The sequence below is a fragment of the Phaenicophaeus curvirostris genome, chromosome 6 (assembly GCF_032191515.1).
Source record: "Phaenicophaeus curvirostris isolate KB17595 chromosome 6, BPBGC_Pcur_1.0, whole genome shotgun sequence".
NCBI classification, from domain to species: domain Eukaryota; kingdom Metazoa; phylum Chordata; class Aves; order Cuculiformes; family Cuculidae; genus Phaenicophaeus; species Phaenicophaeus curvirostris.
This window is the reverse complement of record NC_091397.1, coordinates 5113190-5138552: the sequence shown is the minus strand read 5'-3', so window position 1 is coordinate 5138552 and position 25363 is coordinate 5113190. Positions and strand designations below refer to the sequence as shown.

The following is a 25363-nucleotide window of genomic DNA, read 5'->3' as shown; positions in this document are numbered from 1 at the left end:
CTGTGGAAGAGAAGGCCCTAAATATATAATTTCTTGACTTGACTCTTACAACATTACCACTGCTGTTTCTCCGCAGGCTTGAAAGACGACAAGGATCTGAAGTTCCTCCTGAAAGGCTGCCAGCTGCTAAAAGTGAAGTCAAGCTCTTGGAGAAAGGAACGGTTTTATAAACTCCAAGAGGACTGCAAAACCATATGGCAGGAATCAAAGAAGATGCTGAGGTCTCCAGAGTCACAGATCTGTAAGTAAAGTTTGCTTAATTACAGGTGTGGGGCACTGTAGGCAGAGGTACTTGGGCTGAGCCAGGATCATTATGTTTGTGGTGCGGTGGTAGGACTTGGACCAATGAGATGGCATCTCCTATAACATACAGCTGTGAGGAATCTGCTGTGTCAGGAATGGCCACATTTCCCAAGCTCATGAGCTACTGCTTAAAATTGTTGTGGGGTAGGCTGTTCTGGTCTCAGTAGCCCTGCCTGGTTCATTTCCTCTCCAAAGCAGGAGTTCAGGTCATTCGGGTGCCTGAGCGTGAGACATGGCTTGAGCATCTGCGGTGTGGAATGGTGCTCTTGAGCTGTTAGTCTGAGCTCTGCCAGAACACTTCTTGTCTGCCTGCAGCCCCTGGGAAAGTTGGCATTTAAGCCTCGCAAGGGAAAAACAAGTGTGAAGAGATCCAGGAGCCAGCCTATCTCTGGGGAGGGAAGTGTGTTCTCATCCTTATCTTGGAAACTGAGAATCTACCCTATTGTAAAAGTTCAGATACGACATCCACCATTGTATGGACACAGGGAAAACCATTCTGTGCCAGCATCACCCATCTTGGGGCCATAATTGACACCAGGAACCCAATCATGCAGCCAGAACAGGATAAGGCAGAGTGTGTATCTGTTTAAATCTGGTTTTAGTATTTGTTTGGTATTTTTCTGACATATTTCTCTGTCACTAGTCATCACCGTCTTATAAAGCCAAGGGGTAAATGTATAACCCAGAATATATTTTATGGTTTGCTGAAATGTAGAACACACTGTCCGTGTTCTTTACACAATTTTTATTGAAACAATCACAACTAGCTAAATGAAGGGTGGGTCCCCCAATTTATCTCCCTCCCACAAGTAGTAATCAGATCTTCAGTAGGAGGAGTAAGGTCGCAGGGCAAAATACTGTTTAATACCTTCATCAATGACATAGACAGTGTGATTGAGTGCACCCTCAGCAAGTTTACAGACAACACCAAGCTGAGTGGTGCAACTGGCACCCCTGGGGGATGGGATGCCATCCAGAGGGACCTGGACAAACTCAAGAAGTGGGCTCATGTGAACATTTTGAGATTCAAAAAGGCCAAGTGCAAGGTCCTGCACCTTGGCCAGGGCAACCCCCAGTATCAGTGCAGGCTGGGGGATGAAGGGATTGAGAGCAGCCTAGTGAAGAAGAACCTGGGGATACATGTGGATGAAAAGCTGGATCATCTCTCTTACGTAAACAGCCTGGGAGAGTTGTGTTGTTCAGCCTAGAGAAGAGAAGGCTCCAGGGAGACCTTATTGCGGCCCTTCAATAGTTAAAGGAGGTCTAAAGGATAAGGACAGGCTTTTTAGTAGGATCTGTTGCGATAGAAACAGGGGGAATGGTTTTAAACTAGAAGAGTATATTCAGACTAGATATAAGGAAGAAATTTTTGACCATGAGTATGGTGAAACACTGGAATGTGTTGCTCAGAGAGGTGGTAAAAGCCCCATCTCTGGAAACATTCGAGTTCATGTTGTATGGGGCTTGGAGCAACCTGATTGAGTTGATGTCCCTTCTCACTGCAGGGGGGCTGGACTAGATGACCTTTAGAGGTCCCTTCTAACCATTCAATGATTCTATGTGATTCTAAAATAGGTTTGGCTTATAAACCTGAAGGTCACACTCCTCTCATGTGACCTTGGGCACCTTATTTAATCTCTTTGTGAATCCTTCCCAGCACATTTCCTTTCTCCTCCTCTATCTTGCTATAAAAGGCTTTGGATGAGAGCCTGTCCCTCACCGTGTATTTGCATTCTCAGCACAGCAGGGTCCTGACCTCAGCTGGGCTGTTTAGGTGCCAGTGCAATAACCCATGACAAGAACGAGAAACGCAGAGGCCCTAGTGATCATTTGCTCCATAGGAATGCCTGCTCTGTTGAGCTCTGTCCCATATAAATGCAAACTCCCAGGTAATTTCTTGCTATAAATCAAACAAGGGCATGAGTTGAGAAGATTGACTTTCAGAGCTTGCTTTTCTGTGCTCTGATCCTGCAGTTTTCAAATTAAGGGGGCTGAGAGTGACTCCAGTAATAGTCCTGACCCCCCTGTTCTTCCCAAGTAAATGGGAGTCCTTATGCTGTGCATCCAGGGACCCTGAGGTCTGCTTGGAGAAGCACTGGTTGAACCCATTGCTTCCATTGCTGGGGCAGCAGCGTGGAGAGCAGGCACCACTGTAACCTTTTTATATACTAAGCTGCAATAAGAGCCTTGCAGTGAGATCAAATCCTTTGAGCCGGCTGTTGGGCAAAGGCTGGGAGTGGATTCGCTTTGCTAACAGGGCACAGGGAACATTGCCACACTGCTGGAGATGGGGGCCGTGCCACTGCAGGAAGCAGAACTTGCTGCGCCTGGGGAGGATCCTCAGCACAAAGTGAAGATGGAGTAATATTGCCTACCAACTCACACCCACACGTGTGCTCCAAAACACCTCCCTGCATGAGTAGCCTTCCCCAGAGAAAGTTCCCTTCTTTTTTTCCACCAGGATAGCAGGAAGGGAGACAAAACAGTCAAGGCAGAGCTTGTCGTTGCTGTTCTGGCAGGGCACTGGCTGGGCTGGCTTTGCGGCTGTGTACCCGGCTGCCTGTGGAAGCAGGTGTGGTGCCAGGTTGACCTACCAAGTGTACCAAGGCGGGCTGTGTCCAACATACTTTCTGGAAGCTGTTCCTCCAACTGTGGAGGGTTGGAGGGCCACCTCAGGGCTGCTTTCAACAGGTGCTCAAGACACACCTGAATGTGGAAGTCGACAAGAGAGATGAGTACTGGAATGACATCTGCCCAGACCCAAGCCATAACCCCATCATCCATTTTCCCCATGCCATTCTCTCTTGGTCCTCTGAGACCTTTTATTCCCAAGTTTTCAGAGCGTGAGTTTGTTTCTTGATCTTTTAACTTCACCAGGCTGCTAAGTGTTTAAGTATAGAGAGGATTATCCCTGGTTAATGTTGTTTCCTCTGGTGGGCTCCACCACTACAGCTGCCTTCTCATTTGATCTGGTGAGTGTAGGTGGTAAAAAAGCAGAGGAAGAGTGCAGGGTCATGATTTGATATTCAAAATCAAGGACTTCAAGGCAAGTCTCTCCAGAGGGTCACCCTTCCTTGTTAACAGACAGTACCTCTGCCCTCAAGTACAAAGACTTTATAAAACTGCTGATAAGCTGCCTTTTTGAGGAAAGGGAAAGAATGAGCAGGATGGGAACTGGAAGATTTTAGCCACAGGTCTAATCTTATCTGCCGCATTGCTGAGGTCAAGCAGATGGAGGCATCTCAGAGGAGCAGAGTCTGAGTGGGGTAAGGGTTATGTTTTTGTATGGACAGTTTCCTGTTATTAGAGTTACTGTTCTTATAATCATGCAGAAATGCTGTTTGTAAACCGTTGTGTCTGGTAGATAAAACTGGGGACTGACAAGGTTGGACAGAAGAGTCTCAGATGCTTGAAGTTAAAAAAGCCCAACATATCAGGGCTGTCGGAGGCACAGACGTTGCCTGGATTGGATATGTGAGTGCAACCAGTACCTTCCTCTGTTGTCTTCATTTTAAGCAACTGGAAATTTAGACTAGATACTGTCTTGAGAACTATATTACCCATAGGGCTTTTTGGAGGACACGTTGCCATTCCAATACGATTTCACACAATCCATATTTTCCTTATTAGCCGTAGTCCATTATTTTCCAGTATGTTCCAATTAGACCCAAGGGAAGCCCTTGAAGCATCTTAAGTGGTTAGTTTTCCAACAGAGCCCTGTGCTTACTCTCTGATCAGCTCCCACAGAAACATAGGAGTACTGGGCACAAAGGGCTACACAAAAGTGCCTTTAAAAATCAATTTTTTCACCTTAGCTTGCTGTATCCTGTGTCTGAGCTGCACAAACACACTACTGCTCTCTATTATCTTAAATGTTGTGTAGAACCATGGTCAGGGTGGATGCTCCTCTGGCCGATGAGGCTTTTACACATAGGACAGCTTTCTCCTTGGGGCCAAGGCAACAGGGTTCAAGTGGCAAGATTAACAGTTTGGAGGCAAAGCAAAGGTTTGTATAAAGCTGGTTCAGTCAGAGCCTGCTCACTCCTAACCATCACCAAGGTGGGAGGGAGAGAAGCCAAAGGAGGCAGAGGGGCTTGTGTTTGAAGAGAAGCCGCCTCTCAGTAGCACTGTCCAGTTTAGCTGTGCTCAAATATCAGGTCTTGTCTACTTGAAAAAAGAAAGAGAAAAAAGCATGTGCTGCTTTCAGTGAAATCGATTTTTTAAAGTCTTTCCTTAAACCATCTGAAATCCCTAGTGGGAGCTCGCTTAAGCCAGACTCAATCCCTTTAAAAACTCGAGGATTTGTAGGAAAGGTTGAAAACTTTCCAGTGAAACATCCTTTTGAGCGTTTGGTGGAGAAACTGAATATTCAAAGCCAGAAGGAAAAGACTGAATGAGTCGTTTAGATTTTGAGCTGCTATAGTGGAGCCCTGGAGAAGCTGCTGCTTTGCTGTCTCCTGCACTCCTTCTCCCCTGGAGGCTCAGAGAGATGACGTTTCTGTAACAGCCATGAGTGAGCTTCACACATTGCACTAAGGATGACTGGTGGTACCTCACTGAGTCATGAACTATGTAGAAGTATAGGAGTTTGGGCTAAAATATTTCGATTTCTGGTAAAAGCTTTACTTCAAAACTGCTATTGTTGGGGTTTTCCCCTTGTATTTTTGTTAAATGAATCAGTTTCAGGAGCTATTTACAGAGATGAGCTAAATTCAGTTTCACAACTGAATGTTGCAAGTGATGCCTGTGTTGCTGTTTAAAGTAATGAAATTGACGTTTTGATCGAGTTATTAATTATCCTTCCTATTAAAAATATATAGAATTTCTTCCTATTCCGCTGACTTCCAGCCCAATTCTAGGATGCTTTTGCATGGTTCAAACATACTACAAAAGCTTTGTGTTAATAGCCAGCTTTCAAAGTTCAGCACAAAATGTTTCCCTTCATTCTTGAGCCTGTGAAATTTGGGAATGCCTTTAAAATGCCATGCGATGAACATGCCATTTTTTGGTGGAAGAATGAACAATTACCACCATTGAATTAATGTCCTGCATATACTTGCAGGAGGACAGAAAAGACATGAAATTGCTCTGCACTTAATAAAGTCAGGAAATGAAAACTTATGATTGTTCCTGATAAGTGCCTAAAGTCAATAGAAACTCTTAGCAACCTGTATACACACAGCAGGCAGCTGACCACACCAACACCTTCCTTCTGGAGCTGCTTAGGCAGTTGCTTTAGGAATCATTGCTTCATGGTCAGACATGTATTTGTCCCTGGAAAAAATATTTGCTGATGTGAATGTGTTATGCAAGACGGCCATCAGCTGTGAAAACAAAACCGTCTGTCTGTGGGTCTCATTAGTTTTTATCAAAATCACTCAACCCATAAAAGAAAGTCATTTCGAATTCAGGGCTGCCTGTTTTTTCGATTTAATTTTGAATCAGGCCACCGCATGTGCTGCTGGGACAGTTTTCATCACAGGCAGCATGCTGACAAATATTGACCTTATTCTCCAGAGCGTATGTTAAATGAATAGACACAAGTGTTGAGAGTCTTAAATCCAAATTTAGTGGCACTGAGATAGAAGGAGAAGTAGGAAATTGTTGCAGAAATAGTTTGTAGTGCCCTGTTCATGATGTGTGGAAGGAATGAAAATAGAGATCACTCTGCTTACATAGATGCCCAAGGTGTGATGGGTAGTCAGGAAGATTGGGTAAAGATCTTATATTAAAAGGTATTTCCAAACAACCCATAAAATGACATGCACATTATATCACTGGTTGTCAGCTGGTGACACACCCCAGCAATGAAGGCAGAATGCTGTGCGGCAGATCTCAAATTAAAACAGCGTGCTGAGCGAGTCAGTGGAGGGGGAAAGGAGAAGAGAATGGATGAGGGATCAGCAGCTGGGACCTGCAGTAATTCACGCACCGGAAAGATGAGAGTGCAATACGTTCAGGGCTAAGGAGGCACAGCACAGCGGGGGTCATGCTAAAGCCACCCTTGAATCATTATGGTAATGCATCTCTCAGCGATGAGGGTGATGGATAGTCTTTGATGTTCCTGGTCCAGGGAGTTGACAGCGCTCCAGCTCCTGCTGATTGCAACGGTCCTGATCCCAACTGCGTTTGGCCATTAGCAGCAGCCACCTGTGGTGAAACTGAAATCAGCTAAACTGCTTTTTCTGGGCTGAGACCAAAGAGAGAAGCAAGCACGCAGTGCCAGTTTACCCCATGTGCTGTGTGTGTTGTGAAACCTGCGTAGCCTTGCTGCGGCCATCCTGGCTGGCAGAGCAGTCCTGGGGTGAAGGAGCAGCTTTCATCTGTTCTTGACAAGACGCTAAGACAGCCTGGCTGAGCGGCAGCTGGCGGAGGTCTGATCTCTCTGCAGACATGCAGTGTTGTGCACAAATACAGTGCGAGCTATTAACAGCTGAGCACCTTTCTCATCTGCATTTCCTGACGGTAAACAGGAGTGACTTATTGAGACAGTTAGAGTGGGATGCAGTAATTCAACGTGACTGAATGCCACATTGCAGAGATCACTTGTTAATGACTGGAAGGTAGGATAAGGAAGGGGAGGGATCTGAGGAGTATTCCCCCCTAGTGTGAAGAAACTGCCATCCTCCCCTCATGAGCAAGTCAAAGCCAGCTGTTTTGGCAGTGCTACCACGTGTCTGTACATCCACCATCTCCTCCCTCTTTGCAGCAAAAGCACAAGGAAAGAGAAGCACTTTTTGGTTCTTGTCCGTCATATGTTCAGTGCTTTGTAGGAGATGAGGGTTATGTTCCTTGTTCTCTCTTTTTTTTCCCTGTAAGACAAAATATCTCCTCTCAAAGGGCTGTCTGCCAAAAACGAGGAAGACAAAGGGTGATTGCTCTGTGACTCCATTCCTCCTTTCACTGCATTCTTTAGAATTACCCAAGTGTTTTACGGTCCATTCTCCCTACAGTCTGGACGTTTCATCTGAGGAGCAGTGATGGGAGGAAGAGACGGAGAAGAGCCAATGGCCAGAGCTCTCCTCTCAGACAAGTGCTCTAATCATCAGGCACCTTGTCAGGCTTGTCTTTTTGGCTCTGCAACACTTGTATTTTTGGCTGCCCAATGGCTCATAGCACGTCTTTGTGACTACGATGCAGTCCCGAAGCCTGAAACCTCTGGGGTTGCAGCTTCTGGGGTGACAGGGAGATTGAATTTGTGTCCCTCTCCCTACTGCTTCCTGCAGGAATGGTTCTCATGCAAATTGCTACCCTCTCTCCCCATGCATGTAGGGCTGAAATCCTTGCACTGGAGTGTGTATGAGGACACCTGATGGAGGGTGGTCAGGCCAGCCTGGGTCCTACTGGAGGAAGGTGGTGGAGGAAGGTGGGGGAAGTGTTTTGTAAAGGGGGCACTTGAAGGGAGAAACTACCTTCTGTGGCATGGGGGAACCTTTGGGTCAGGCAGAGGCACAGGTGAAGCTTTGCACCCACTCAGCAAGGTTTTGTGGGTCACTGTTTTGGGCTTGGCTACTTGCAGACTCTCTAAGACTGGTTACAGGCAGATCAGCGTGAATCACAGCTTTTATTTTCCTTTGGGAGGCGTTCTTGTCCTGACAGCAAGCTCCCTGAAAGACATGAAGACTAAATCCAAATCAGAAGAGGCACCCAAAAGGTGCTTGAAAACATTATGTCTGTCAAAACTGTCCTCCTGCATCCTGCGGGCTTGATCACACCTGCTGGCAAATGCCAGGGGAAAAGAGGAGAAGGGCACTGGGCTGAGAACTAGCAAGAGAGGTGTGCAAGGGGAGTATACAGTCATAAAAATCAAAAGGAGGATTAAGAAAAAGTCCTCAGAGCTGCCTGAGACTAGTTCAGACAGGAGTAATTTCACCACCTCTAGGGAATGCTGCCGTATGTCCACGTGAGCAAAGAGCCATCAGCTGTGGTGCTGGCGGAGCAGCATCCGCAGCAGCCAGGAAGACTCACTGGGAGGTAACCTGTTTCACTCTGGAGGCCAGGAAGGACACAAGCTTCCTTGTGTTGTGCTTCATGTCTTGGGCTTTACACAAAGCACCTCTTCAGCACATGTAAACACTCAGGAGAAGTGGATGCAAACTCTGCGGATTCCTTTCTGCTCGTGGTTACCTCTCCACTGTGGCGTGATGGGAAAGGAACAGGGGGGCTGCAGGGTTACATGATTGATAGGTGTTTGCGGTAGGTGTTCTTCTGCTGTGAAACATCTTTGTCCCCCACTTATTTCTGATTTCTCCTTGCAGATAGCTCAGCTGAGAATACAGTTAATTTGGGATGGCTAATGCAGTGTGCTCCGTGTCGGGGAACAGCTGATAGTGTACTCATGCTGGGTTAAGATTTTCCAGAAAAGAGATAACATTTGCAGATGGCTTGGGCTGACTCCTTTGGCTTAAGCTTTTATATTGATAGATGAAAGCAGTACGCACAACCAAGCTATGGAAAGATTTGAAAAGTGTCCTCCCTTACCCTGCTTTTTTAACAGTTCCTGTGTTTATAGTTTCTCTCCTTGTATTTAATGTGACTCCAGTCAATGTCAATCTTCTTCTTCAGCCTTTCTTGTACCTCTTCTGCATGGAGGAGCTCTGTGCCCTTTGTTATCCTCTTAGCATAACCCACAGAGATCAAGACAGCCCCTCCAGACACAGGTTTTCAATCTTTTTTTCCTCCCACACAGCTCTCTTTTCCAGTGGATTCACTTTGCCAGATAACGGCTTCCAAAAATCCATTCTAAATTTCCAATATTTAACATCAGATTTTCTAGTCTTGGAAACACTGTGTCATTGCCAACCCAAAGTTTAGGGATTGATTGCACAAACAGACTCGCTAGCCATCCTGAAGGGACAATAACTCTTATAAGCCAAGCAGTGGTGAGCAGTTGGCAGGTGATGAGGAACAACAGGATGATCCTTCCACTTGCAGTGCCATAACCAGAAGAGAATGGGAGTGAGAGAATCACCTGCTTACAGACCATCTGCATGGCACATGTCTGATACTGAGATGCTCATGGTCAGTGGTCCACTGTAACCATGGATTAAGCATGTGATTTATCTTACCCTATTTTTTTTTAATTAAATACAACAGAACATTTGTGTTCCAAAAGCTTTCTTTTTTTCCTCTTTGACTATAAAATGAAGCTAACTAAACTTTAGACTTTTTGACTGAACTGAATCCATCCAAACATGATAGCATCCTTTAAGTTAAGGGTATAGTTCTACCCAAGTCAGTACTTCAAGGGGGCCTACAGGAAAGCTGGGAAGGGGCTTTTTATCAGGGAGTGCAGGGACAGGATGAGGGGGAACAGTTTAAAGCTGAAAGCGGGGAGATTTAGATTAGATATTAGGAAGAAATTTTTGATTGTGAGGGTGGTGAGGCACTGGCACAGATTATCCAGAGAAACTGTGGATGCCCCATCCCTGAAGGTGTTAAAAGACAAAGTTGGATGAGGCTTTGAGCAACCTGATGCAGTGGAAGGTGTCTCTGCTTATGGCAGGATGGTTGGAACTCTATGGTCTTTAAGGACCCTTCCAACCCAAAGCATTCAATGATTCTATTCTATGATTCTAAGGCAGAATTGCTCTAATTTGCCCTGTGTCCTAGTGTATGGGCAAAATCACTAGCAAGGCTCTCAATTAGCAGCCCAGCTGCACAGGAATTGCAGGCCTTTTCTATCAAGGGTGGTTTCAGTACTTAAACCCATAAACTTTCACTCTACTGTGAATTGGCCAGATAAAGTAATTCCACAGCAGCCCAGCCCAGCCCAACCCAAGCTTCTCCTTCCCCCCTGCAACTGGTTGACTGTTGGCCTTTATGAAGTGATAATAAAAGACCACACAAAGATAACTGCTCATAATTGTCAGGGAGGAGCTTTGCCAGCTCCAGGAAGGCCTTCACAGTATGTTCTTGTGTAGGACCCAAACCAGCAAAGTGCTGTGGAAGACGTTTGACCACCCCAGTATGTGGTGGGAATTTAAAGCAAACATCAGGTGTTGGTTATGGAAAGTCACTGGTTTTTGAAGGCTGAAGTTTTTTCACAGAATCACATGTGTGGATTGTTTGCTTTTTTTTTTCATCATTATGACTGCCCTGGGTCAAAAGGAAAGTTTTCAGACTCTAATGAGCATCTGATGAGTTTTAGATGATCTCAGGGCAGCCATGCTAAAAATGTGCAGGGTGGATGCTGGGTTGCATTTTTCTGCAGTGCTGACTTTGAGTGAACTGGGCACTTCAGCGGTGAAATTGCACCAGTTTAAAAGACGGAATGGATAAAATGGGTGTTTAAAGGCAAGTGTCCCCTGTGGGGGTGTTTTATAGTCACATACTGCATTTCAACTAAACTCCTTCAAGAGAAGCGCAAATAAAATTGATCTCACTCATCTGTGACACAGGAAATAATTTTTACCTGTAATTTAAAATTTAGAATAAGTCATGAAGCTATTTTTTTTTTCAAATTCCAGTGATTTTATCTATTTTTTTTGACATGCTTCTTATAGACAATGGCTGAATGTCTTTCAGGTATGTTACCTTTTCTGTGTGTGCCCTGAGATGGTTTTAGTTAGTGTTTGCAAAGTGTTGACTGGTCTGTCTCCCACCCAAGAAAATGCAATGAGACTTTCTAGGTTATGGACTTCAACACTGTTACAAACTTTTTTGCCATTTATTGCCATTCCTACTTCAGCGTTAAGTAGCAGCAGTCAAATGTGTGTGGTTCAGCAGTTTTTGCCCGTCCCTCTCAGTATAGGTATCAGGTGGCCATTGAGAGAAAAAAAAAAAAGGCTGTGGGTGCAGCTGGGAGCTTGCCTGAAGGTACCTGCACACTCTCAGGGGCAGTGTAGGGGTGTCTCAGTTACTTATATTTGTTTAATAATGTAGTCTCTTGGATGCACCACTCTTTCTGTGGTGCCTTGTGTGTGCATTTTGCAAATCTGGTGTGCCTTCAGGGCTCATTTCTACTAGCAGAGGGGCAGAGATGGAAATAGGGAATGATGGTCTCGAAGGCAGCGTTTTGCTTTCTTACAGCAAAGAGGATCAAGTCTGCCATTGACTGAGGTGAGCAAGGAGTATGGGTGACACCAAACTGCTCTGAAGCTCTGGTCTTAGCCTGCCTAATTTCCACTGGTGTGACTGGGAAGAATATATAGGATTTTAAATTTTGCCTTCTTACATTCTTTTGCAAGCAAAACAATGACTACTTTGGTCCCCACCCTCCTCTTACTGAAGTCACCTCGCATTTTCCTGTGAGGTCATGTTCACAGGGAGGCACAATTCCATTCTCCCCACTGTCAAATGGGAGCAGAGATAAAATCAGGGATGCTCCGAGGACTGGAACCAAATTCTTGGCAGTGGTCTGTATCTCATAAACGTGATATCACAGTATGGCATCTAGTGTTCTGCTTCTTTGTTAAATAAAGAACATGGGGGGAAAGGGGTTTTAATTTTTAATTTCTTGCTTTTTTTCTCCTTTTGATTTGAACTTGCTTCAGTACTAAATTTTGAGGAAGGGGGGAAAGGGACGGGAATCTTCCAGAGGCTGCAGGAAAAGGAGAAAGTAATTTCTTAATATCCCTAGCCAAGTAGAGATAAGGCTGACTGAAACCCTGCTGACAGCAGGCTCTGCTTTCTTTCCACAGTCTCCATTGAAGATATTCGGGATGTGAGGTCAGGCCATAAAACAGAAGGTATGGAAAAATACGCCAAGGATGTCCCAGAGTATCGCTGCTTTTCCATCATTTTCAAAGACCAGCGTAAAAACCTGGATCTCATTGCGAGTTCAGAGGATGATGCCAACCACTGGATCTCCGGCCTTGCAAAAATCATAGCCCACAGCAACTCCATGAACCAGAAACAGAAACTCCAACAGTATCCTTTGCCTTATAAAGTGATTAATCACACACAAAGATGCACTTGTTTTTCTCTGTGGGTGGAGACAGGAGACTAACCCCCTTTTTTTCCGATTGGCCTTGGGCAGTGAGTTTTCTTTCGCACTGACTTGGCACCCAGGCAAACTCCCTGTTTTCCAATGCTTTTTCTTTCCCCGTGTTTTACTGAGATACAAGCAAGAGTAGATTCAGGCTTCACTTACCTCCTTAAGCAAAGAAATGCCTCTTTCAGGAAGCTCCAGATAAAACAATCATTATTTTTTGTATTCTTCAGGGGTCTGTTTCACTTGCTTTGCAGCAAACTCCAGGACAGGCACTTCTTGGCAAGGCATGAAAAGCCCACGTTGTTTATCATGTTTCTCAGTAATACAAGGCGAGGGAACTGATTCTCCCCTTCTGACTGCCAGTTTTACTCTGGGGTAGCTCTACTGGCTTTACTGAAATTACTCCTTTTTTGCCTCATCATGGAAAGAGGTTTTGCCCTGCAAGAATTTGCAATTGCTCTAGTGACAACGCAGACAGGAAAATCAGCAGAGGAGGAAAGGAGAGTGAATTAGTTGTGAAATGCAGAATGAATTAGTTATTGGATGAAATCCTGGCTCTGCTGGATTCACAGGGAATTTTTCCTGGTGCTGCATTTCACTCAATAAGTTGCTTTGTGACCACAGGTCTCACATATTTACAAACCAGAAAATAGCTGTGGGTGTAGTTTTTAGTGGATTTTCTGCAGTCCCTGTGTATCTGAGGCTCTGACTATGACATATGAACCTGCTGGCCAATTTTGCCCTGATCAGAGAGAGCCACAGCAGTCATAATACATTAAGTTCCTTTAAGCTTCACAAAAATAGGCATCCAGCTATCAGAGAGGAAACCAGATAGCGCTCTCTGTGAGAGAAGGCTGTGTGAGCTTCATGCCTTGTTCAACATCAAAGCATCCGTGGAGATGAGGGGAGATGCAAATCCCTCAGCTGGGGAAAATCACATAGCTGGAGTCTGAGCTTGAGCAGGCATCAGGGAGCCTTGCTCACAGTCAAGGCTTCACTCCATGGGACTACTCCTGGGAAATAAGGTACTCATGATGAAGGTGATGGCATATAAATGCTGAGCGTTCATCAGGCTTTACTCTCTGTGGATTCTCTGAAGTCCGATAAGTATTTAAGCGCAACCACTGTGCTGTTTGCTTAAAGGAATCAGACTCCACTAGTTCTGATGTACATGGGATGCTGTGTTCATCTCCGGCACTGTGAGTGTCTTTTTGGATGTTTTCTCCAGCTGTAGGCTACAAGGGCATTCCTCGTGTGTCCAGGGTGATAGGTAGCAGTCTGTAGACAAACTGGAATCTTGAAACTTAGATGCTTTTGGAAATGTTGCACCATGGCAGTTTTTCTTTTAAATGTGAAGGCTTTCCCCACCCCACAGCGTGTGGGGAAAATCTGGGCTACAGAATTTGTCCCCAGAATGTATCAAATTGACTATATTGCTGAAAATCTTCCCCATAAGAAGAGATAAGATTGCTAAGGGGGAAAAATAATAATAACATTTGCAAGGGAAGAAGGCTGTAAATTTCCAGTGTGGAAAAGTGCCTCCCTGTCTTTGGAAAGCAGAATTGAAGCTAAGTAGGGTGGATAGCAAGCCATATTTCTGGAAGAGTAATTACTGTGCAGTGCTGGCTTCCAATCTGGGATTGTCTCAGGCCGTTTAACGTAACCTGGAATTACAGAACAGCATGATTTCTCATTTGAAATTTGATGATGTTTAATTAAAGCTTAGGATTTTAAATTTAGACTGTCTTCACTAGGTTTGCTTGGCAGCGTGGGCTTACTCAGATTTTTCTAAACCTCAGAAGTGTTCTCTGCATCTGTGAGCACAGAAGGGGAAGAGTCATTAGACAACGAGAAGTGTTGGGTCCCCTGCCTCTCCCCCATGACTGGAGAATTGCCTTGCAGTGTCTCTTTCCCAGCCTCCAAAACCTTTAAAAAGCAAGTAAAGAGCATGCGAGATTTTGAAAACAAGTACTGAAAGCAAAAAGCTTGCTCGTTTCAGATGGGGTTTGTTCAGTTTAGAATCCAACAGAGTTGCCTATGGTAGCAAGGGACTCAATTTAGTGTCATCTGTGTCCTTTCCACTCCTATATTCCTAAAAAGATAAAACTCCTACATGACTGATGAGTACTTCTGATGTTCTTATGCATATGGTACTGTTTTATTAAGCCTCAGATTCAACCCTGCAACAAGCTAACATAGATTATTTAGTAAATATTGCAGGTAGGTCTGCAGGGAGGAAAATACAGGGACCTTTTATTTGAATAGTGTGCCACCATCTGTTTTGATTCTGGGATTTATGTATGAACTTTTCTTCTGGTTGGAAATCACTTACCAGAAGTTTTGCAGCGTTCCTGTTTTGAGCACATTCATAGGATATCTGCCAGATAGTTTCAGTCACCCCTCTTTGGTTTCTAATAGAAAGCTGGTAGCCTTGGAGCTGATAGATCCTTTAAAAACAAGAGGCAGGCAGGCTCTCTGGATGTATACAGGAATGGGAACAGCTTTTTCCTAGTTCACTCTGGCCCAAATAAGCACCTAATGTGAAAGGAAAACCCACAACCAGGGCTGCAAAATGGTTTTTGTATCTGATGAGAAGATTTTCAGCTGAAGTGCCTAGTTCATCCAGCTCCTCTAAGCTCTCTCAAACCTGTGGGCATCCAGATACATGGCGAGTTTGGCTGTTTTGGGGACCAAACACTGCTGAAGTGACAGGCTGAGGCCTCAGTTGTCTCCAGTCTTTCTCTGTTTCCTGCTTGTCCTTGCAGCAAGAGGACCAGCTGTGGACCTCTACTCTTTGTAGGTTCTCTGATTTCCCTTTTATATTGCTTAGACTCTCGGGGAGGGGAATAAGAAAAGCATCCTCCATCTGCAGGCAGGACCCACCCGTGACTCTTTTGTGCCTTCCTTTTACTGCCCACATATTGCCTTCCAGAGTCAACTTTGGGTATGTGCATGACCTCTGGGTGCTCGTGATCGGTGGAAATGGCTGCAGACCTTTTCAAAAGGATGGATTTTTTGCAGTGGTTAGAGCAAGAGTAGTTTCTACATGCAGTTAGTGTTAAGCCAATCCTGCTGCTCACCTCTGGCCACGACAGTCTGGATTTCCCCTTGGCTCACTTGAGTTCTGCATTACTCCTGCCTGTGACTTTTAGGGAAGACTCTGAAGGGGAGCCAAGGGGCAGAGGTCAGGGATGAACGGGTGGCACTGCCCTTGCCATCATCTTGAAATGCTGAGCAGATTTTTTTTGGAGCACTGCTGGTGGAGAGGGTATTCTCCATTCGGGGGTGGATGGCAGTGACTCCCAGCAGAGCATCCTCTTCATGGCTCAACCTTGGTTCTTTGGCAAGAATCAGTCCTATCCAGACCCTGATTCAGGGCCCTGGAGTGTCCCTGGAAGCTGGGGAAATGTAGCCTCTCTTTATTTTGGTTTCTGTGTCTAAAGAAGGGGAATATTAATATTACCAGACTAAGGAGGATGCGGTGTGAGGTCATTGCATAGCACCTGCCAAGATTTTTAAAGACTGAAAGTTCAGCTTTCCATGAGATAAACAACACTTACAAACAGTTTACACATATTTCCATAGTGCAGGAATATTTGAATGCAGTGGTAGCTGCGGTGAATGCTCCAGGGTTATGTCTACAGCCGCATAGGCTGTCTGTTAATGCCCTTTTTGGGGGCTATTGTGAAAAAAAACAATTAAGAAGTTATGATGCTATATGCCTCAGCTAATTCTGAGGTTTACTCTGCTTAACATCCAGATTGGGCATTTTCTACAGATTGTTTAGAATGAGTTTGGAGCAATATATTCTATGCAAGGTATGAAAGGTTGCATTCATGGGGAGCAAGTTTTTACTTCGATATTTTTCTTTTGAAATATAGGAGTTTTTTTTCTGGATCTTTATTTGTAAATTAAGCAAATCTGAAAAAAAAAAAAAAAGACAGTACTACCCCAATACAAAAAGCATGTTTTTCTATTGTTTTAAACTGCAAAGTATCTCAACTGTCTAATAATTATTTTCTCAAGAAACTGCAGGAACATGGGAGACCCAAGTCATATTGACTGGCATCACATTAAAAGGCTTGGTTTTTGTAGTAATTACTCCAGATCCATAGATATACTAAATCTATTATAAACCAAGCTTTTATGAACTATTATAATATGGTACAGAAATAGATCCTGTGCATTGCTCAAGATGCACAAAGTTTGGTTTGATTCTGCTCACAACAAAGTTCTTAAGACATATGGATAGAAATACCTAAATAAATATGGAATGTGAAGGTGAGCCAAAAAATTAACATTAATCCTTCTTTTGGAGAATCCCTGTTCAGTGTTTATCTTGGAATACAATATTGATCAAATCTTTAACAATCAGTTTAACCCGCTTGGGAGCTGTTTTCATTTCTCCTCTATCCCCTTTTAACAGTCTGGATCAGAATGTACTTTCTGTCATAAAAGAGAAGTCTTTTATGAGACTATTTTGTGAGGTGGTTGTGGCCAGAAACTCCTACTGGGTAAAGAGAGCTGATCCAGCCTTGGCCAGATGGTGAAAAGCTTCTCCTAGGTCACAATTGCTCATATTACAGAGAATTTAGCTCTGCCAAAGCACCATTTTGCGCTTTCAGAGCAGAAGGTGAGGTGATGTAAGCTGTTCAGTGGTAGCATGCTGATTTACAGCAGCTGGAGAGGTGGTTTAGGCTCTTACAAGATATTTACCCCCCACCATGGGCAGCAGAAGGGTGGTATTTAGGCTAGGCATTGACCTGGAAAGATTTCCTTACATCACTCTGCAGCTGGATTCATACCTGCCTGCGGAAAGCTGATAAAAACAAAGACAACAAGATGAGCTTGAAAGAGCTCAAGGACTTCCTGAAAGAAGTGAACATTGAAGTCGATGACTATCATGCCAAGAAGATTTTCCAGGTAATGAGAGCAAGCAGATAAAGTATTTGGTGTTTGTTGGCTGAGATCAAGGTCTCCTACAGCTTTCAGCTCTGGTAGGAGATCTAAGCTGAAAGTGAACTCCTAGCATCTTTTCTCATACTCTTGGGTTTTGGTGCTCAGCAGGTTCCCACTAACAACAAAGCTAGGTCAGCACAGTGCTTTTGATGAAGGTCTGTTAAGATCTTTACCACTAATGCCCAGTTTTGCCAGGATTCAGAGAAGATGAGATGCAAACATGGATAATGTGAGAAAAAGTGAAAAGCAAAGTTCAAGCACACTTTTGAATTCCAGGTATTTCTGGAGTTCTGCATGCCACACCACATGTCTTTGACTAAGTCTGTCTGAAATTGGTTTGGTTACGATTACGAACCGTATTCTCACCTTCTCAGAGGAGGAGGATGCCAAGTGACAGGTGTAAACAAAACCAAAATGCTCATTAGGAAAAAAAACAACTCATATAAATGATATATATGCAACATTGCACTCAAAACTGGACCAGTCTGGTTGATTTAATAGCGCAAGGCATATTTAATCTGGTCAGGGACATATAATTCTAAAAACTCAAGATTTGACTTGGTGGCTGAGCCTCTCAAAAGATAAGAAAGAGGTGAAAAATTCTCACTTGTTAAGTTTTTGGTTTCTCTCTAAAGAAACCTTCCTGCTGAGGTGAGATAAAACACCTGAATGATTTCCAGACTTCTATCCTGTCTGATCCGGTGGGTCTCTTCCTGATCCGGTGGGTCTCTTCCAACCTGGTTATTCTGTGAAGGAGGATTTGGATTCACGGGTGGGCAGTTTCAGAAATGCTTTTTCTGATGAGCAGTAAATGTGTGGGTGGTTTTAGGCACTGGGCAGTAGCTTTCTTACTCCTTTGTTTATGTAGATAGCAGAGAAGGTTGGCAAGATCTCATTAGGATCTTCTGCCAAAGAAGGTACAAGTTTCCTAACCCTTTTTTTTATGGAGATCTCTCTCCATTAAGTGCAAGAACTGCGGAAAGTTTATCAGCAGATCTTAAAGAATTTCAGTTTGCAAAATCTTCCAGATGTACTGCCCACTCTGGCTGGCATTTCCCATGCTTTATTCCCTACTTTATCCCCTGGAAGAACAGCAATAAGACTAGGATTCATCTGATTGAGCTAGATGTCTCCAGTGCAGACACCTACATTGAAAATAGTCGCCAACACTTGCATTTCCTTTGCAGTCTCTGTAGGTCAAACCAGTAAGAGAGATACGGATGCAATTAACCTCATCCAAAAGGATACATCTCACATGTCAGATTAAATCCCTCCCTATGCCTCCAAACATCAAATATCTGAAAAGACACCTTGTTTTTGGAGGCGCAGCCTCCTCATCTTTTAGTGAAGCTCTTTTGCTGTTGCAGTAGTTACAAGAGAGCTCCAGGAGTGGAAATTTGATGAAGTTCAATTCTCTTATGGCTTAAGGACTCCAAGTAATTGCTAAACCTTGATTCAATCCATCTAAATGCAGGCAGATAGTTGAAGTACCCTCATTAGGCATTTAATTGTTATAAGTTTCCTGTATAGCCACTGGAAAGAGAGGCTCTTTGGAGGTTAATTCAGAGCTTTTGAGTGCTGAATTGCTTCCAGGAAGAGTCTTTCTTGCTCTTAAAGCAATTAGATTTCCAGTTTACACACTACCTAAACGTAGATGGACTGAGAAACATTACAGCGCATTAAAAGAGCGATCTTTCCTGTCTGAGTGAGTTTTTATTCATTTAGTCACAGGAAGGAAGGGTGATCAAGGATTCAAGACAGAGCTACAGGGCACGTTCTCACATTATTCTTGATTTTCATCACATAACTCTGTGTCCACATCTAGCTTTTAGACACTCCTGAGTAAGACATATGCAATGCAACCAGAAACTGTGTAAAGCTCCTCTAACTGCTCACTTCATTTCAATGTGAATATTCATTCTGGTGCACCAGAAAGGTTCTGACTTTTTCTGGCAGGCCAAGGTTCACTCAGGTTCACGGAGACACTAATATGCACACCTTAAACTCCTAATCTTTCATGGTCAGCCAAGTCCTTGACTCTGGTTCTCTGTCAGAGCTGTTACCAGTGAAGAAGTTTAAATCATGGAAGAACATGGAGGGCATGAAAAATATGAGTTACAACTCCTTGAGAAGCTGGTATCTGATTTGAAATGTGGAGATTTTGTTACTTGGTGGTTTTTGAACAGGAATGGAAAAGATCCATGGAAATTGGGATTTTTTTCATACCTAAAAGAGGACATGTTTAGCAGGATTTTTTTAAAGTAATTTTTGATGCCATCTTTGCAATCAACCCTACTACTAGCTTTGACAGTCTCTTCAGGCCTGAGCTCAAATCTACTAAGATCAAGGGGAAGGCATTGTTCACTTTACTTACTGGATTTTAGGCCACTATCTCTATCAATAATTTGAGATACAATTATTGTTTCCCTATATTTCTTCACCTCTTGCAATCAAGGGATACATTTCTCTTGAGCCTAGATTTGTACCTAGATTGTCAGGAGGAGTCCCTTTAGCGTATGGTTTTGCACAGTACACAGTGCAGTGGGCTGCAAGGTCATGCCTGATCCATTTCAGCACATTGATAATATGAATAAATAATAATTGCAACTGTTCTATGACTTGATCTTGTCAGTGAGAACCATTGTCATTGACCAAGTGCTTCTCATTCACTGGGCAGTAACCGTTTCCAATTATTTTGTGTTCTGCGTTGTGTAGCCCTGGTGCAGATTACGGCTGGCATATGCCAGAAGGAAAGAAGGTTTTCACTCCTTCTCCCCTCTACGTTTACAGCACTGTGACAAGTCCAAAACAGAGGCTCTGGAGGATGATGAGATAGAGGAATTTTACAAGATACTGACAGAGAGGAAAGAAATAGACAACATCTTCCAAAAATACTCAGATGCAGAAGGGTTCATGTCCTGCCAGAATCTGGTCAGGTTCCTCTATGAGATGCAGCAAGAAGAAGATGCTGTTGTTGCTGCTCCTGCCTTGATTCAGAGATATGAGCCCAATGAAAGAGGTAGGTTGGAAACCCTGGGTGGTTTGGTTCAAAATCTTGCTTTCTTGATGAACTATGAATTACTTTTCTGCTGCTTTCTTCTGCAGCCATGTGTGTAATTTTCTGCTTCTAAAACACCAGTCTTCTAGGGGAACGTTAGCAGCTCTAAGAGATGAGGGCACAGGAGAGCCTGGGAAATATTCCTCTTCCATTTTGGCTTGGGTACACTAAGCAGCTCGTCAATATGGAGTTGGCTAGAGGGTCATGAAATTCCTGAGGGAAGGTCTCTGTTGTCTTGTTCACTTGTCAAGACTTCACATGGCTTTGCAAGATTAAGAGTGTAGCAATCTTTCTGCTCTCCAGAAGCAGGAATAGAGGCAGATATTTTTGAATGTGGGCACCTGAAAAGTCATTGGGTGATAAGGTCTCTTGAGTAGAGGGCCAAGGAGGAGACAGTTGCTTAGGACTGTCTTTCAGTCTTTAAGTCAGTCGCTTAGGACTGTCTTTCAATCACAGGACTGTCTTTCTGCTCAGAAATTAGGTGAATTGCCAGCCTGGAGCATCTTGGAGAACATACTCAAAAGACAAATGCAGGATCATAGTCTGTTTTTGCACTATCTCCTGTTTTACCCTCAGGAGAGGGACAATGCTTTGCAAATGCCATATTTGAGGATTACACTGAGATCTAGCTCCGTCCCTCAAGATGGGGAGATCTCAATTTCTCCTCAAAGTAGGGTAATTTGCATTTACTCCTTGTGAATCTTGTATTCATTGGATAATGCAGACAGGATTTATCTGGTGATGTTTAGACATCTGACAGCTTCTCTGTTTTGGCATGAAGGAAGCTTGAAGTGATCAAATGGAGATTTTTATACTGTAGATCTCTAGAGACAAGGTGAGGTAAGTGCTGTCTTTGACGCTTTTAAGGTATTATGAAGGACAGTAAATGTCATAAAAAGCCAGCCTTGTGAAGGGGCTTTAAAAGCATTTTCAGGCAGATGAAGCTGTCAGCATTGTCTGAGCAGCATCGATATCTTTACTATCAGCTGAACGTCTAGGGAGCCCATTTTGCCTTTTAGAGCCTCTGGAGAGCAGGGGGCATCATAGTGAAGAACATGGCACAACCTGATGGCATCAAATTTTTATTGTGGGGGTTTCTGTCAATTTATTTGGCAGCCAAGAGGGGTAACGCCATGACCAAAGATGGTTTCCTGATGTACCTGCTGTCTGAAGACGGGAATATATTCAACCCTGCCCACCGTAAAGTTTACCAGGACATGACTCAGCCTCTTAGTCACTACTTGGTGTCGTCCTCACACAATACCTACCTCATGGAAGACCAGCTCACAGGTCCAAGCAGCACAGAAGCCTATATCAGGTAATGTATGTTTGTGTGTTGATGTGTGTGTGAGTTTGACCGCTTTCTTACAGAAGACAGGGTGCATCTGTATTGCTAGATGCCAGAGGAGCAGAAAGCAGACTCCCACGCCAAGACCAGGTAGTGTGGACTGGCCCACGTTCACATCAGGGTGAACCTGTTTCTAGAACTGTCCTGTTTCTAGACCAGGTTTGCCATGCCCCCTGGATCTCTGCTGGGCCCCATGTGGTGTTCACTTGACTGCCAGATGTATAATTACTGCATTTGTGAGTAGTTTAAAATATCTCCAATCATGTGGGGGCTGGATTGCAGCCTTCTAACACGGTGTTTTCAAAGTGTGATGCTGAGGGAGTATGTTGCAATCCCCAGACTATGGTATGAGAGAGCACAAGGAGCTTACAAGGTGCAAAGATTTCTGGAACAGAGCTGCAGGACTGTATAGGGACTGGAAGGAGCCAAAGTGGTGCATACTGTCTTGCTGTTTATGATCTGTACTGCCTTTAGGGAGTAGCTCCTGGCATAGGCTAACCCTAGAACCATTCTTGGGCTTATTTTGGAGAGACGTAGTTGGAGCAGTCCAAAGAAAAGAGGTGAGACATGGGGTAACAAGGCAGTGTGGGTGATCAGGAAGCTTATACCTGGTCCCTCTTTAGCAGCTGAGATGCTCTCACAGTGTTCCTGGACAGAATGTTAGGTGTTGCCTACTTCTGCCTGTAACATTGGCTGCTGTCTCATGTCTGAAGGTCAGATGTTTGTAGTGGCCTTCACTAATTTACACAACAACCTTATGTTACTTCTACTATGACAAATATTTTTATTAAATGGGACAGTTTTTCCTTATAAGTAAGTTAATGACTACAATTCTGTCTTTGTTTATTACTTACCTGATTCTCAGGGAAGAATGGCTAGAATCACAAACTCAAAGAATAGAGACATCTGGCACATGTTGCTCTTCAGTAGCTATTTGAATTCCTCTTGCTGTATCTTAAAATTACAGAATTATGTTTTGGTTATGAAATAAAAATATCCCATAGTTCTTATTGCCATGAATTAAGGAGTTTTATCATCTGAAATGGGTAGGGAGTTACTGTAAAAAATCACCTCTTAGACAGATAAGTCTGGGTAACCCATATTTCACAGTAAATTAAAATGAAAGTAGGACTATGTAGAGGGGGAGTTTCAAGTGAAAATCCAGTCTCCCCTGACATGATGGAGTTCCCACAGTTCCCTCCCTGACAGCTCTGAGGATTCATCTCTCATGTCTTTTCAGATCTAGATGCAGTTACATCATCCAGGCTTCATGACCTGGCTTCTAAGGCTGACTGTCTTACTGTCTTTCTTTCAATGCAACCACCTTTGATTTTCTCTCCTCTTCACCATCCTTGGGAAAAGACGTGGGGCACAGTCATGAATGTCCTTTCTCATCTGGCACTCACTATTTCTTCTTTGGATAATTCTTGTCTTTTACTACTTCCTTTCTTGGATCCCACTGTGCTTTCCTTGCTCAACCTTGAACTCTCTTTGTTGACCGAGCTCTCCTGATCCCATCCTTTCTTCACTTGCTTTCCTGTTTTTCCAAGATTCTCCTTTCTCCTTTGCTCCCTAAGCTTCCCATCAGCCTTCCCAGGCAATACCTCTGCCTGGTGCATCCTAATTTTGAGGTGGAGCAGAAGGTTTAGAACCCAACCAAGTCCCTTCTTTGTTTCCAGAGCCCTCACCAAAGGCTGCCGCTGTGTGGAACTGGATTGCTGGGATGGCCCTAACTCAGAGCCCGTCATTTATCATGGCTACACTCTCACCTCCAAGATCCTCTTCAGCGATGTCATTAAGGCCATCAAGAACTATGCTTTCAAAGTAAGGATGAGGGACTGTCTAAGATTTCTCATACTGCACAATCAAAGACTGACAGTAGGTCTCTGCCCTCCTAGCAGAGAACATAAACAATGAAGACTTCACTTTAGCATTTATCATGGGTACAAGATGTGTCTCTCTGGGCATCCATGTTCTGCTTTCTGCGGAGGCCCATTCCTGGTAGTTGCTGGACAGTCAAACCACTGTCTGAGGATGAGTTTGAATCTATACAGGCATAGCTGCATCCTGGACCCCACTGCAATGAAAAGCCCAGTATCCTGAGCATATCTGGTGGGAAATGCAAACTAACCTGTGATTTGTGTTGCTTTGAGGTCTCAGGGTCCATTCCTAGTTTAGAGGAATGCATATGCATGTGTTTTGGAGGAACTGAGGGGTGTTGGAGCTGGATGATCTTTAAGGTCCCTCCCAATCCAAAACATTCTATGATATTATGATTCTGTGATTCTATGATTCTACTGTACTTTAAAAGGAATGAGTGGGTCTGGAGTCTTGCATGTCAGTGCTAGGCCAGTAGTCTTTAGAAAACTTTGAGCTTGTCTGGATTCATAGGGCTTTCTGCCACTTTCCTTCAGTGCACTTGAGAACTAGTACCAAGTTTTTTTGGGGGCTATAAAGCAGTGACAATGACAGTGCTTTCAGCACACAAAATGACTAGGGGGACACAGGCAACCAGATCAGGCCTATTCATGGATGAAGGAAGGATTCATGTCATCTAAAGATTTGAGCACAACTAGTGATTTCAAAGCCTCCCTTCCCAGTCTTTCCTCTGAGGTAGGAAGATGCTCTGATCTACAGTGCAAGTGGATGATGGAGACACAGTGAACCTCATCAAAGTGCCCCCGCAAATCTGTGGGAGGTACTCTGACCCAGCCTGATGGCCTGTCCATTGGATCATCATGTCTGGAAAGCATCAGCAGAGATTTGAGTAGCTACTGTGGAGTTTTTTAAGAAATGCTCATTTTAACAGAATACAAGACGCTACCGTTGACAAACTGATTTCCAGAGAAAACAGCACTGGGGTTTATATCAATTGCTAAAGACTGGTGAAACTGCAGAGTTCACTGCTGATGATGTATGTTGTTGTCTTGATCTAGACCTCACCATACCCTGTCATCATCTCCCTGGAGAACCACTGCAGCGTTGACCAGCAGAAGGTCATGGCTCACCACATGACGACAATCCTACAGGACATGCTCTTGGTTGCTCCAGTTGATGGAAACAAATCCCAGTTCCCCTCTCCAGAGGTAAGCAAGGCTGCTCTAGCACTTTCTGCCTTCTGAGGGTGGAACAAGAGAGAGGTCTGTCTTCTTTATGGGTGCAGAGTAGTAGATAATGTGCCTGAGGACTGGTGGGAACTGCACTTGCTGAGGAAAAGAGATTGTGGAAAATGGTAGAATAAGAAATAGGAGTATCTTGAAGTAGCCTGTGCACCTCAAGCACAAAATGCCCTGTTGCTCCTTGTTTGTTGTCTGAGCTCATAAATCCTTGCAGGTCTGGGTTGCATTTACCAAGGCTGGGGAATATCCTTTGCCCCATGGGGATCTTGCTATTCTCTCTTGTCTCAGAGGAGCTCAATCCGGAGGGCCTGTCTTCTGCCTGCTCCCCACATCCCAAAGCAGAATATGACTTTTTTCAGGCTAACGCTCTGAAGCACTGTTAGGTTGCTGCACAAGCAAGGAAGATTAGTGACTACAAGGTGTCTGTCTCTGTGTTTCTGGACACCCCCTGATTTCCTGGTAGGTAAAATGTTCTGCTCTGTGCTGAGGGATGTAGCATATACTCTCTTCCTCCTACGATACCTTGGATGCTCTACCGTAGAGATTCAGACTGCTAATTAGGATGGAAGGACAGTTGTGATAGTTTGCCCCTCAAAACTCAAGGGGAAAACCAGTACAGGACCTAAAACTTCATTGAGCAC

General features: G+C 44.1%; 1 protein-coding gene across 2 annotated transcripts in view; it reads left to right on the top strand.

Annotated features, from left to right (window-relative positions):
* The window catches only part of PLCD1 (phospholipase C delta 1), a 55194-nt gene that overhangs the window by 13849 nt on the left and 15982 nt on the right, over positions 1–25363 (top strand). For both annotated transcript variants that reach the window (XM_069859238.1, XM_069859237.1), the window contains exons 2-8: positions 77–241; positions 11946–12174; positions 17032–17161; positions 19988–20216; positions 21372–21573; positions 23283–23427; positions 24540–24689. In XM_069859238.1, the coding sequence (XP_069715339.1) occupies positions 77–241; positions 11946–12174; positions 17032–17161; positions 19988–20216; positions 21372–21573; positions 23283–23427; positions 24540–24689 (1250 nt within the window). The remainder of the gene's footprint in view (positions 1–76; positions 242–11945; positions 12175–17031; positions 17162–19987; positions 20217–21371; positions 21574–23282; positions 23428–24539; positions 24690–25363) is intronic.